This window comes from Coregonus lavaretus, assembly GCF_964263955.1.
Source record: "Coregonus lavaretus genome assembly, chromosome: 7".
Lineage (NCBI taxonomy): Eukaryota > Metazoa > Chordata > Actinopteri > Salmoniformes > Salmonidae > Coregonus > Coregonus lavaretus.
Genome location: NC_139994.1, coordinates 34,060,143 through 34,072,645, shown reverse-complemented (window position 1 = coordinate 34,072,645; position 12,503 = coordinate 34,060,143). Strand labels below are relative to the sequence as shown.

Sequence of the window (12,503 nt, the reverse complement as noted above, 5' to 3'; positions counted from 1 at the left end):
CAAGTGTCCCAAAGCTGAGGGACTGAAAATTATGGGTATAGAAGCTAATTAGAACTCTGAGTTTTGCCAGCAATACGTGACAACGGAGGGCCCTCCAAGCGAGTTGGTAGGCGTTTGGGAGTCACAATCTGCATTGTACACTGTGTACTTTCACATACTGATGCTGTGCTTTGTGCCTGGCTTAAATATGCAGAGAGAAACAACATACATTTAATTTACTTTTAATTCCTTTCCATCAACACTTACAAAAAATAGTTTCCATTCTACATGTTTAATCGTATTCAACAACATATTGCAGGAGAATGTTCTCTGCTTGACTGACAGCAGTAGTGAGGTCAGTGTAATACATGGTCCTAAAGAACACCCTGTTTCTATAGTACAGATCAGAGCCATAATATATTATTTATGGTACAGATCATATAATACCAATGGAATCCATTGCACTGCAATACCATTTGTGTTCTACAATGAGTTGTACTTACTGCGTACATATAGTATCACAAATACGAAAACAACATTTGTAATGACTTCAAATAGCCAACATTTGACCAGAATTGTGTTCAAACAAAAATTGCAACAATGTGAATTATTTAGGTTAAAAGGTGTTTGGCGAAATGCAATAGATTTCTGTAATTTTCACTAGTGATATTGAAGTTACAATAATTCTGTGCACATTCACTGATATTGCATGTAAAAATAAACATTGATTACAGTACATTACAGTTCTTACTATTTGTGAACAAACACTACATCTGTGACATACAAACACATACAGTACATATATTGATAGAAAATGCGTATGATGAAGTACTAATGAGTTCATATTTGTAATGTTATACATCAGGTTAGTTGTAGGTTGGGTTGAGGAGGGCATTCAGATCACTACTGCATTCATATTTCACTTCAGTTTCAACAGATATGAACAGGCTGTCGATATGCTGTCCTAGCTTGCTCGTCTCTCTTTCGCATTTCGGGCCGTGTGTGTGTGTGTGTGTGTGTGTGTACTACTTGAATGTTAATACTATGTCTACAGTATGAATAAAATACCAACAGAGCATTCACAAGGCACGCAAGCTATTGTCTTTATAATCAGCTACACACTAATATGGTCAATTGAGCAGACACACAACGTGGATGGCGTTTGACAAACTCCCCTTAGACAGCTGAATAGAACCATCAATCCAGACATTGCATTGTACTCAGCACTCGTCTATTATTGCAAAAACAGGAGCATGTGTGCTAAGCAAATGAGAAATATATAATTGCATTTTACAGATCATTTTTGGAAATATTTATCGGCATCAAAATTACATCTGTAATACTGAATTTACTGACACGTTGCACATGTGACACACAAGTATCAAAACTTGTGCAGCATAAATGGTACAATATTGTGAGAATACATTTTGACTGCACAGAATAACGTCGTTCATTGCTTTTAGAAGAAATCTGACGGCACAGTACTATTTTGTTCACTTTCCTGTTTATCAAAAATAATTGTCCCAAGGATAATACATCCAACAATCATAGACAAATAGGTTATGCTATTTAAATACTGTATGAGTAGTGACAGACAAATTATGAGTGTAAAGAACTTCCCACAATCAGAAATCATGTTGATTCCAAAGTTGTTACTTTTTATAGACATTTGAGCAAAAGTTCTGTCGATCTACAGATTCAATGTTTTTAACTCAATTCAGGCCTGTGCACTAATTCCTACTGGCAAACAAATCTAAAGTGCTTATTGCAATAGTCATACCATCACTTTCTTAACCTTAAATTAGTATTTCAGAAAAAATGTCTATTAAAACATACAACAAAAAGCACCCAATTCCACTAAAACAGCATAACAGTTAAAAAATGATCTGAGCTGCACTATCAATACTGAGAATACAACTTGCAGAGTATACAGTACGGATACAGTACATGGGCAGTGAAGAGATGTTGCCACTCCAACCTTTGTCAATGTTTCACAAGCAAGAAAGATTATGGGGTATAGGTGTCTGAATGTATACAGTTTAGATTTAGATTACCAGTGTTTAGTCATGATGTAACCAGTTTGCACTGATGAAATCACAGAAATAACAACCTGAATCATCATGGCTTGAGTGATGTGCATTTGTAGATGGTGTAGCTGGTTTGTGTATAGTACATTTTGTAAAGTAAATATATTAAACATTTAGACAGAGACCAGAATAGCTCACACATGACATGGGCCAAAAAAACTGGATGCAAATGTGAATCTCTTAAATGGTAATAAAATATCACTTAAAATGAACATGAGAAAATATACCTTATATAATAAAATGTAAGTACATTTACACATACATGACAATTGAAGATTATTCAACATCAGTGTGGCGGTGGTGGCCCCATCCTTTGGCATCTGTGGCAGTGGGTGGGAAATTATTGGTTGACATGGGGTTTCGGCAGACAGTGTGAGTCTGGTTCATTCATGTCCCAGCAATGTGCTCGCCACTGCAGGGCAGTCAGTCCTCTGTGCACTGGGGGGGCCTCTGGATCCCCATAGCGACACTGGACCACTGGAGGTCACTGGAGCTCAAATGTTGACCCAGCAGACCCACAAAAGGGGCTTCTTCTCCAAAGACCAGTCTGATTGCTCTGCTCAAGGCCTAGCTTGCTCACTGTACCAGGGTGGCCCTCTGTGGGGTTAGGGGGGGGGGGGGGGGGGTAGGACAAGGTCTCCTCCATCACAAGGCAGTCTCTAAGGCGGAACTATGTCCTCCTGCGTCGGTGGTGTCCATGTTGACTCTAACACAGGCCACCTTCTCCTGGCTGCCAGAGACAAGTGAGGGAGACAGATGGGAAGAGAAGCATCAATGGGCTGGTTGTGCTGTGCTGGGCTGGGCCAGGATATCAAGGATGAGGAGGAAATGTGTTTCTGATGTAAGTGCAATGCTGTCTGTGAGAGTGTCAGACGGCAATGCCTAAAATTAAGCTCATACCATGCTCTAAGAATAGGCAGTTGTTAACACCCTAGACTTGAAGATGGCAGGCTCATGTGTTAAAGTATGTTGTTCTTAACCAATATAATTGGGAGAGGACAGGCAGCACCCAGTTAGAACCTCAGGGCAAAGCCTCTTCAACGCTTTGCTTTTATATATTGTAGGCAAATACAATATTCAGGAAAATAGAACGTAGTCTTGTTTTATGCAAACAAAGTTCAGATCTCACAACATTCATGCAACTGAACATTATGCAAGTTATAAACACAGCAAAAGCGAGATCTTTATACTCTCATTACATAAGAATGGATACATTGTCTTTGTCATACCTATTAATTAATGGGCTAGTCACAGAATTAAGTAGATTATTTAGTTATATTAGATCAGTTACTGTATATTAGAATAGTCACAGAATATAATTGAATTATATGATCTATAAGGGGTAAGTTATCAATATGATCTTGTCTTAATGAGATTTCAGTAGACCTGAGGTGTGCCTGGAAAAAGCCTCTTCCATTTTCAGGAGAAAGAGAGGTGACAGCTAAAGGCAAGTCGTTGTCGGCATAGCTACCTTTGGCTACGCTTCATAGATGGGCCGAAGTCGGCGCTCAACGCCACTGCTTTGCATGCCCCGCTTTTGGCCATTTCGTCAGAGATATTAACATTGCTGAGGTCACATGAGCTACATGCAGCGAGGAACAGGACAGAACAGGGGAGGGTAGACAGACATGCATATGGATAAGGTAAACAAACAAAAGATTGAGGCACACAGGACTACTTGCCACCAGTTCTCTGTCAAAGCATTTCTCTGTCATTGCATCTTGCACAAAAAATATGTGCTGGCTTATGTGTAACAATTGCTTTGGAGGCAATTGTCACTCTTGGACGATGATTGTCTGGGGTGAGTTCTCTATGTAATCAATGTGTACATTAGTCATTAGTATTCACATGGTTTTAGAGCCTTTTTATCTTGGCATGATACTGTGGAGCATTATGTATCATCATAACAAACCCCTCCAAAACACAAACACAACACGCAGGGAGTGTGTCTTCAATAAAAAGGCATCATCTACAGGTATAGTAAATAGCCAAGTTACGACTGATGTTACTGTATATTACTGAGTAGGGTTAAAACTCAGCACATGGACTGGATATATCAGACACCCACCCCTACCGCCTCTTCATCCATTGGGAGGGTATGAGCAATTATTCTGTACGATCTGTTCAAGATAAACACGTTACCGAACTAACATCATCACAGTTACCTTTTTCATACAAAGATAAAGCCAAAGAAAAGTGTGTCCTTCATTTATCTATCTATCTAATGTATTGTATTGTACTCCTGTTGTATGGTGGGCAGCACTTACCTCCCTGAGAGCGTTTTGACTGGGATCTTGAGCAGGTTCCCACTGTCATAATGGACCTTCACAGCATTCACGCCTAGCAATAAAGCCTCCTGGGACCAAGGGGACAAGCAGAGAATTACAATGAAGTGTACACATGAGGGTGCAGTCAAATTGACATAGTCTGAGCGGCTTTGTCCATTCTTGTAATTTGATTTCTGTGGGGGGGGGGGGGGGGGGGCAAGTCCTGTTAGCGTGCTAGACAGTGAATGTTGTCGGGAAACTAATGGCTTTAAAGTGCTACTGTGTGTTACCCGTTTCTCCCTCTCCTTCTTCTTCTTGTCATCCTCTTTCTTCTTCTTGCTCTCTGGCATCAAGTCATCCAGATAGCTGAGCTCCCTCTTGGTAAAGAAAAAGTCCAGAAGCTTCCGAATGAAGACGAGGGCCAGCACCTATAAGCGAAAACAGGATATTTTAAGAGAGAGAGAGAGAGAGAGGAAGCAAAAGAACTACACGGTTTTAGATATTTTCATGTTTAAAACACCTTTGTTGGTAGACAAGATATCATGTTTCTCCAGTTTGTAAATGTGGAGAGTGATTTTACCATGAAGAGATAGAATGATGGCAGTATTACTATAGAACATTTATCTCTATGGGTATTACCATCATGGGGAAAACGACAGCGGCTGCAGAGGCCTTGATGACCCAGAGCAATATGAGGCAGGTGAGCTGCACCAGGGTGAAAACATGGACCTTCCACAGGGGAACGTAGCGCAGGTAGATCAGGTCAGGCTGGTGCTTGGCTGGCATACCAAACAACTTGATACGGTCAAAGAACTAAGAGAGAGAGCGGGAACGAGACGTGAACATTGTACTGAGCACCATTCATTTCAATGTTTTGTCAGGAAACACATTTGAAATGAAATAGTTTAAATGCAATGACATGTATTCTTGATAAAAGGGAGTTTAATTACAAAGGAGTAAGCTCATCATTACAGACAAGGCATTGCTTTACTGTTATAGATCCAAATCTGTGATCATATCTTCAACTAAGCATTGAATATAATCTCACCTGAATGCCTTTGAGTGAAGAGGCTCCCATGTAGAGGAAGACCCCATATAGCACTGGCATAGGAATGAACTGGAGGTTGGGGGAGAAAAGTTGAACATACAGTATATAATAATAATAATAATAATAATAATAATAATAATAATAATAATAATAATAATAATAATAATAATTTCAAGTGCTTTAAAAAAAAGAATTCCATGTCAACTGTAAGGTGAATATATAACAGTCAAACTGCTTATCATTCACATTGCATTGGTGTCCAGCGCTCATTGTCTTATATTAATAATACGTCTTATTTTTATAACACTTTTCTAAAACCCAAAGAGCTGTCACCTTGAGTGCAGAGGTCATAAAGACAGAGCAGCCCATGAGGACAAAGATCATGAAGCCGGTGACCCTCTGCTCTCTGATACCCAGGAACTTGGGCTGTTCTCCTGGGGCCGAGCAGCCCGACTCCACCTTTAGATTTGATTAGATTACATTAGATGAATATCTACTTTACTCAGATAAAGAAATTATTTTTCAGACTTGTACATTAAAACAAAAAACAAACTCACAGCTAATCACTTACACCAGAGGTGTCAACCGTAATCCCTGGAGGGCCGAATGTCTGCTGGTTTTTATAATTTCCTTTCAATGTGTCCAGTTAAGACCTAGACAACCAGGTGAGAGCAGTTCCTAACTAATTGACGACCTTAATTGATCAATCAAGTACAAGGGAGGAGCAAAAAAACGCAGACACTCTGCCCTCCAGGAATTGCGTTTTACACCGCTGACTTAGAAACAACGAATAAACAAAGACAGCAGCAGGCCTGCCAACCTTGAGGCTGTTGACGTGGGAGATGGAGAGCACAGTGGCGGCTACGAACCAGGGCAGGCCCATGATGGAGCACACGCCCAGCATTACCGCCACCACCAGCAGGTCCAGATGGTAGCCACAGCCTTTCTACATGAGGGGAAAAACGAGGGGGGAAAAGAAGAGGACAAAAAGTTATTATAGTATATTGTCGTTGGAGCACCAAATTGTACACAGTGAATACATTTCATGAAAACACTAGCTACATTCAACACAGTGAATGATAATATAATGGACAGAACAAGGTGACAGAACAACATATTTGTAAAAATGTGTCAGCTCTACCCACCTTGACAGTGGAAATAGAGCCTGTAAACTACGGAAGTCTATGCCATAAACCAGCACTTGCTCACCTTGAGCTTGTGCTCCTTGCGGTTGATGATGACGGCGGTAATCTGCTGGTCCATGAAGATGAGGATGGTGCAGAGCAAAGCGGGCAGCGCCGCCACCAGCAGGGTCCACCAGGGGTTGGTGCCCAGCGGGGAGATCAGCCAGCCGCGATGCTTGGAGGTAGGCTGCAGACCAGAGCATAGTTAGCATTTAAACTAATGCTAATAGCTTGCAGTCAGGGTATAGTGTTCACTAGCAAGAACTTGTAAATTCAAGTTTGTGACGTTTATTTGTTATATGCACAGGAACACATGGTGTAAACAGTACAATGAAATGCTTGCAGGTTCACCTCTCGACAATGCGACAACAATAAGAACAGAAAAAGTATAAAGTAATAAAAATGAATAAATAGAATAGAAGCTCGATTGAATTTTTTTTTGAATAAACATTTAGCAGAAGTATAAATACAAGGAAGGCACTCAAACAGATTTACATTACAATATTTACACGTGTACCGGGGAAGGGAGTGTTTGGTGCAATATTAAATAGAAGTCCAATAGCAGCAGTTGTGGTGTGTGTGTGTGGCTTGAATGTGTGTGTGTGCCTGGGAGTGTGTGTGTGTTTGTATCTGCATATGTGTGGGCCTGTTACGACTTCCTCCGAGACTGCCTCCCCTCCTTGTTCGGGTAGGCTTCGGCGTTCGTCATCACCGGCCTTCTAGCCACTGCCGCTCCTCATCTCATCATTCCATTTGTTTTGTCTTGTTTATTACACACAGCTGGTTCTCATCCCCTCATCAGTCCCTGTATAAGTGTTCCCTCTGCCCCCTTGTCTTTGTGTGTGATCGTTTATTGTAGAGGAGATTATAGCTCGGTGGAGCTCGATAATATTGTGTATCGCTGGGTTGTTCACCCGTCTGCCTTATTTTCCCCAGTGTGCCATTTGTCCGCACTGGTGTGTATTACGCATTGCTGCGTACCTCTGTTTATTGATTAAACCATAATTTCCGTGATTTACTCTCCTGCGCCTGACTCCGTCCAACATCACCCGCTACAGGGCCTGTGTAAGTGAGTGAGTGAGTGACTGCATGTGTGAAGGTACGGAGAGTCAGTGCAAATGGTCAGTTCAAGTTCAAGTGTTCAGCAGTCTGATGGTTTGTGGGTAAAAACTGTCTCTGAGCCTAGTGGCCCAAGACCCGATGCTCCGATACCGTCTGCCAGACAGTAGGGGAGTGAACAGTTCGCTGGGTCCTTGATTATGTTTTTCATTGTACATTACATTACCCTGTGTACACTTCACTGTATCCTGTGCGTATGACAATCAACTTTGATTGATTTTAGCTATAATGCTAACGCTAGTAGCTAGCTATCGCATTACACTAGATAGCCTGCCGTGGTGCTTGGAGGTGGGCTGCAGCAGGGCAGAGAGTTAGCTTCAACGATAAGGCTAAAAGAAAGCCATCACATTACACTAGACAAATCTAAATAGGTCAGTGTCCACATTAGCTTACTAGTATTACTACAGGCTCTAGTATCAGCCCAGGATATATCATTGCTATCATCAGTATCATATGACATGTTGATATGATTAGTATGCCATATGGCAGTACAGGCCCAACATCTTTTGAATGCCTAAACAGAGATACAATATCAAAAGGGTCCTACCTCAAAGCGGTCGGGTACGTTGAGTTTAGGAGAGGGGATACCCATCAGATAGTCCACCAGCACCATGATCATAATGGTCAGAAACACGGCAAAGTCACTGATGGTGGAGCGCACCTGCACAACCCATAATAATGACGATGCATAATCATGTTAATGTGTAAACAACACAGCCATTATAATTCACTCAGTGGGAACGCCTACACACAGTAGCTAACAGTAACAGCAAAGTGTTTTGACATATTGTGTGGGAAGAATGTGAAGACCTTGAAGTTAACTGTGAATGTTGTTGCAGCACAATAAACTTTTAGAGGAACACAAACACGCACACACACACACACACACACACACACAATAGCTCTACACCCTGCTCGCAAGTGAATAACACACCTTTGTAGGGAAGTATCGCTCGGTCTTGATCTCCTTGAGGAAGGAGGAGAGGAAGAAGGTGGTGAAGAAGAGGATGATGGACCAGAAGAGGACGTCTGGGATGTAGGGGCCGTGGTGACCACAGGCAGGACCAGCAAACTCTCCACGGAGCAGGTTACACATCTGGCAAAGAGAGTAAAGGGTCAGAGAAATACACAGGCTCAACAGATGTTTTTTGCAGTGTGTGTGTTCCTTGTGTGTGTGTCCTCTGACTGACCGATACGTTGAGGCTGTTCCAGGAGATAGTGTCTGGTGTGTGTCCTGTCTGGTTCCACGTCTGCAAGATCTCAGTGGAGGCGTTGGCCGGTGGAAAACACTGACACCTGAGTCAAGAGAATACATCTTACACACTCCATGCTTTACACTCCCCACAAAACCGTAAGCTCCCCTTTTATATCTTTGAGCGCAAGTCAATGGTAACATCATCTAAAACACAGTAATCCAAATAGAAAAGGTACATTTCCTGAATAAATTTTGTTTTTTTGGTAGCGGAAAAATGGCAGTCCCACTACCCGCGGCTTTTACCCTCCACCGAGGCTCTCCAACCCTGACTCACGAGTAGAGGGTGAGGTTGTCCAGCTCATTGTGCATGTTGACGGGATAGTGTTCCCCCAGGTGGAATAGCTTCTCCAGGGCCTCGTAGATGAAGATGATGCAGATGAGCGCGGCGAAGGCCTCCTCTGTGAAGCGTGTGATGTAACAGACCAGGGAGCTGGCGTCTGTGGCCACCAGGACCAGGCAGAGGAAGGCCGTCCACAGGCCGATGCTGGTCCTCAGAGACAGGTAGGACAGGCCGTAGTCCCTGGGTAGGACAGGAGAGGAAGTCAAGAGTCAATACTCGGGCTGTCAAATGATAAAACGATGTTCTCGAGTTAACTCGCAGGATTTGCTGCGATTAATCGCAAATTACGAATTTGCTCAAAGTGAGCTGTAATTTAAGATTTTTCATACAAAAAAACATTACAAGAATATTGACGTCTTCATTTGATCTAAAGCAAAGGTTAACAAAATTAGGTAAATTAAGAAAGCACACTTTATTTAACCTCAATGTCAACTTTACAAGGCATTGTACTGTAGATTTTAGTTGTATGTATATTTTGGATGTTTTCAGTGTATTTTCATATTCATATCTTATTAGGTACTGCAAGTAGTGAGCTCAAAGCATAGAGGTTATGACCGTTGTAGGGGCAATCACTCTGACTATGCCTTATGAAATGATTGAGGATTCATCAATAAATGACCTTGAGCCTGTCCCAACTTCTTTCATAACTAGTTACTGATCAGAAACAAATTAGAAATCCCCAAATGGCAGTGGTGAGCTTGTACTTGCAGGTTGCTACCACCAGAGGGCCACAGTGCGAATGATAGTGTAAAGAGGATACGGTTTAGCACTCACTTGCAGAACTTGAAGAGGATCTTCTCGAAAATTAGGACAGGCCCCGTACTGCCCAGTATAGTGAGGGGCTGCCCCGCAAACAGAGAGAAGGCCACTCCTGTGAGGGATGCCCCAAACAGAGACTCTATGGCACTCTGTAGCAAGAGAAGAGAGGGAGGGAAAGAAGGAGTGAGAAGGGGAGGAAGAGGAGGAAGAGGAGGAGGTAAATACATAGAGGAAACCAGAGAGAGGGAGAGACTAAGGGGAAAAGAGATAAAGCAGACAGAACACCCCACATAGCACATCAGTTTAAACCGACATTCCAGCTAAGGCTGCCTAGCATCAGACAGTCTAGCTAAACTGCTTTACTTCTTCCACCCCGTCGGCCTGTCTGTACTCATATCCCTCCGCCACTCGTCTTCGAATGAGTTTACTCAGACGCATCACACACCCCGGCATGCTGACGCTAGCTATGCCAACAGTCTCCCTCCTAATAAAGATATCTGGGGTTACTGTAGGGTGTGTGTGTGGAACTCATTGTCAGGATCAAAGCATGGAGACCGTATATAGAGTAGCTCGCAGTGAGGAAGAGGGACACTGTCTAATCACATCCTATTTGCTTATAGCGATACAAATTCTATATGCTTTTAGTGATATTTGTATATAGTAATAAGCAAATAGGGTAAGACCTTAGGGTAAGACCTTTTGGTAAAGTTATACATAATTGGTGCAAGGCTTACATTGACTTGTAGCCTGGTTAAACCAGTTTTACCAGGCAGCTAAGTGACTTGCATACAGAACAGACAGAAGACAGACAGATGCAATCGGAGTGGCATTCATTGACACTCATGGACAAGGAACTACTTACTATGTTTCCTTTAGTGGCCTCGCCCAGCAGCCCTCCGAAGGTGATGACAGGGGACATGCAGGCGCAGTAGAGGAACAGAATGGAGGCCAGACACTGCAGGTTCAACGAGTCCCGGATGTCGCTCCAGTAGAACGGGGCCTTCCGCTTTACATCCATCACCAGGCCTCCAAAGATCCTGGAGGAAGGGAAAAACCACAGCACTTTACAGCAGTAGAAGCATTATACTAGTGTGGTGAAGTATACCAGATGACTACCAGATTACATCCTTAGACTATGGTTTTTGGACCATACAGGGGACCATACAACCCACTGGGCACACACTTGTTGAATCAACGTTGTTTCCACGTCTTTTCAATGAAATTACGTTGAACCAACGCGGAATAGACGTTATTGACGTCTGTGCCCAGTGGGAACACATTCTTGGACTTCGAGATAACTCTTTTGGATCTATTGGTCTCCCAGAGATGTTTTAGGACCCACAGATAACTTTTTCAGAACATCAACTAGTGTTGCACAGTACACCAAAATGTAGGTACTTTTTGATCCTGTAACAGGAGAAATGGTTCGGTACTAGAATGTGTTACTTTTGGTTCTTCTATCAAGTGTGTCTCACGTTGTACACTGACTGAGATGATCAAGCCTGTCTAGTAATATGTTGACCGGACCAGTAGCTTAACTTCTCAGCACATTTGGCGTTCCAGTTCGACATTTATACTGAACAAAAATATAATGCAACATGCAACAATTTGCACAAAAAAATGGGCCTCACAACAGTTTTGTCACACAACACAATGCCACAGTGCAATTGGAATGCAGACTGCAGGAATGTCTACCAGAACTGTTGCCAGATAATTTAATGTTCATTTCTCTACCATAAGAGAACGTGGCAGTACGTCCAACCGGCCTCACAACCGCAGACCACATGTATGGCGTCGTGTGGGCACGTGCTTTGCTGATGTCAACGTTGTGAACAGAGTGCCTCATGGTGGCGGTGGGTTTAAAATCTTTGAAATTGTTGCATGTTGCGTTTATATTTTTGTTCAGTATAATTTGACCCAATATTATCACCATGGATGAGTACATTTACCCTGATATGTATTGAATTACATTTTAAAACAGTTAGTCAATTTAATTGTAAAATGTTTATATGCTCATATATGGTTTTGTAGATGGATTTTAGGCTAATGTCCACGTCATTATTGATTTCTCTTATTTTAACTACAGAAGTCAAGTGCCACCACCACATCAGCTACAGCGAGTCAGCCTACCATTACATCTGTGCTAGAAGTTAGAACTTCACACAAAGTACGACAACAACTCAAAAGATGCCCAAAGGTTATTCTGTGACCTTGGCTAATACGTTGTTTGTTTTTTTGCCTTGGTATCGTTTTGGTATGGAGTATCATGATACTAAACCTGGTATCGAACAACCCTACCATCAATAGGGTCTGGCAGATTATTTTTGGGAGCCCCCAGATAACTTTTTTGGGCCATCACAGCATGTGAATGGTAGTTAATTGGTGGTACACATTTTTGGACACTTTTTACAATAATTAATTTACATTTTAGAGATCTTTGGTTAATGGTAATTTCCTAACTGTGA

The 12,503-nt window shown here is 42.2% G+C and overlaps 1 protein-coding gene across 2 annotated transcripts in view; it reads right to left on the bottom strand.

Annotated features, from left to right (window-relative positions):
• Window positions 1-2,711: 2,711 nt before the first annotated feature.
• Window positions 2,712-12,503, bottom strand: part of LOC311132887 (sodium bicarbonate cotransporter 3-like) — a gene marked incomplete at both ends in the record, with an annotated part of 70,839 nt that continues 61,047 nt past the window's right edge. For both annotated transcript variants that reach the window (XM_084166251.1, XM_084166252.1), the window contains 15 exons: window positions 2,712-2,796; window positions 3,538-3,648; window positions 4,334-4,422; window positions 4,624-4,761; window positions 4,973-5,146; window positions 5,382-5,450; window positions 5,715-5,840; window positions 6,202-6,327; window positions 6,591-6,752; window positions 8,232-8,345; window positions 8,619-8,780; window positions 8,875-8,980; window positions 9,214-9,459; window positions 10,054-10,187; window positions 10,901-11,075. In XM_084166251.1, the coding sequence (XP_084022377.1) occupies window positions 2,712-2,796; window positions 3,538-3,648; window positions 4,334-4,422; window positions 4,624-4,761; window positions 4,973-5,146; window positions 5,382-5,450; window positions 5,715-5,840; window positions 6,202-6,327; window positions 6,591-6,752; window positions 8,232-8,345; window positions 8,619-8,780; window positions 8,875-8,980; window positions 9,214-9,459; window positions 10,054-10,187; window positions 10,901-11,075 (2,017 nt within the window). The remainder of the gene's footprint in view (window positions 2,797-3,537; window positions 3,649-4,333; window positions 4,423-4,623; window positions 4,762-4,972; window positions 5,147-5,381; window positions 5,451-5,714; window positions 5,841-6,201; window positions 6,328-6,590; window positions 6,753-8,231; window positions 8,346-8,618; window positions 8,781-8,874; window positions 8,981-9,213; window positions 9,460-10,053; window positions 10,188-10,900; window positions 11,076-12,503) is intronic.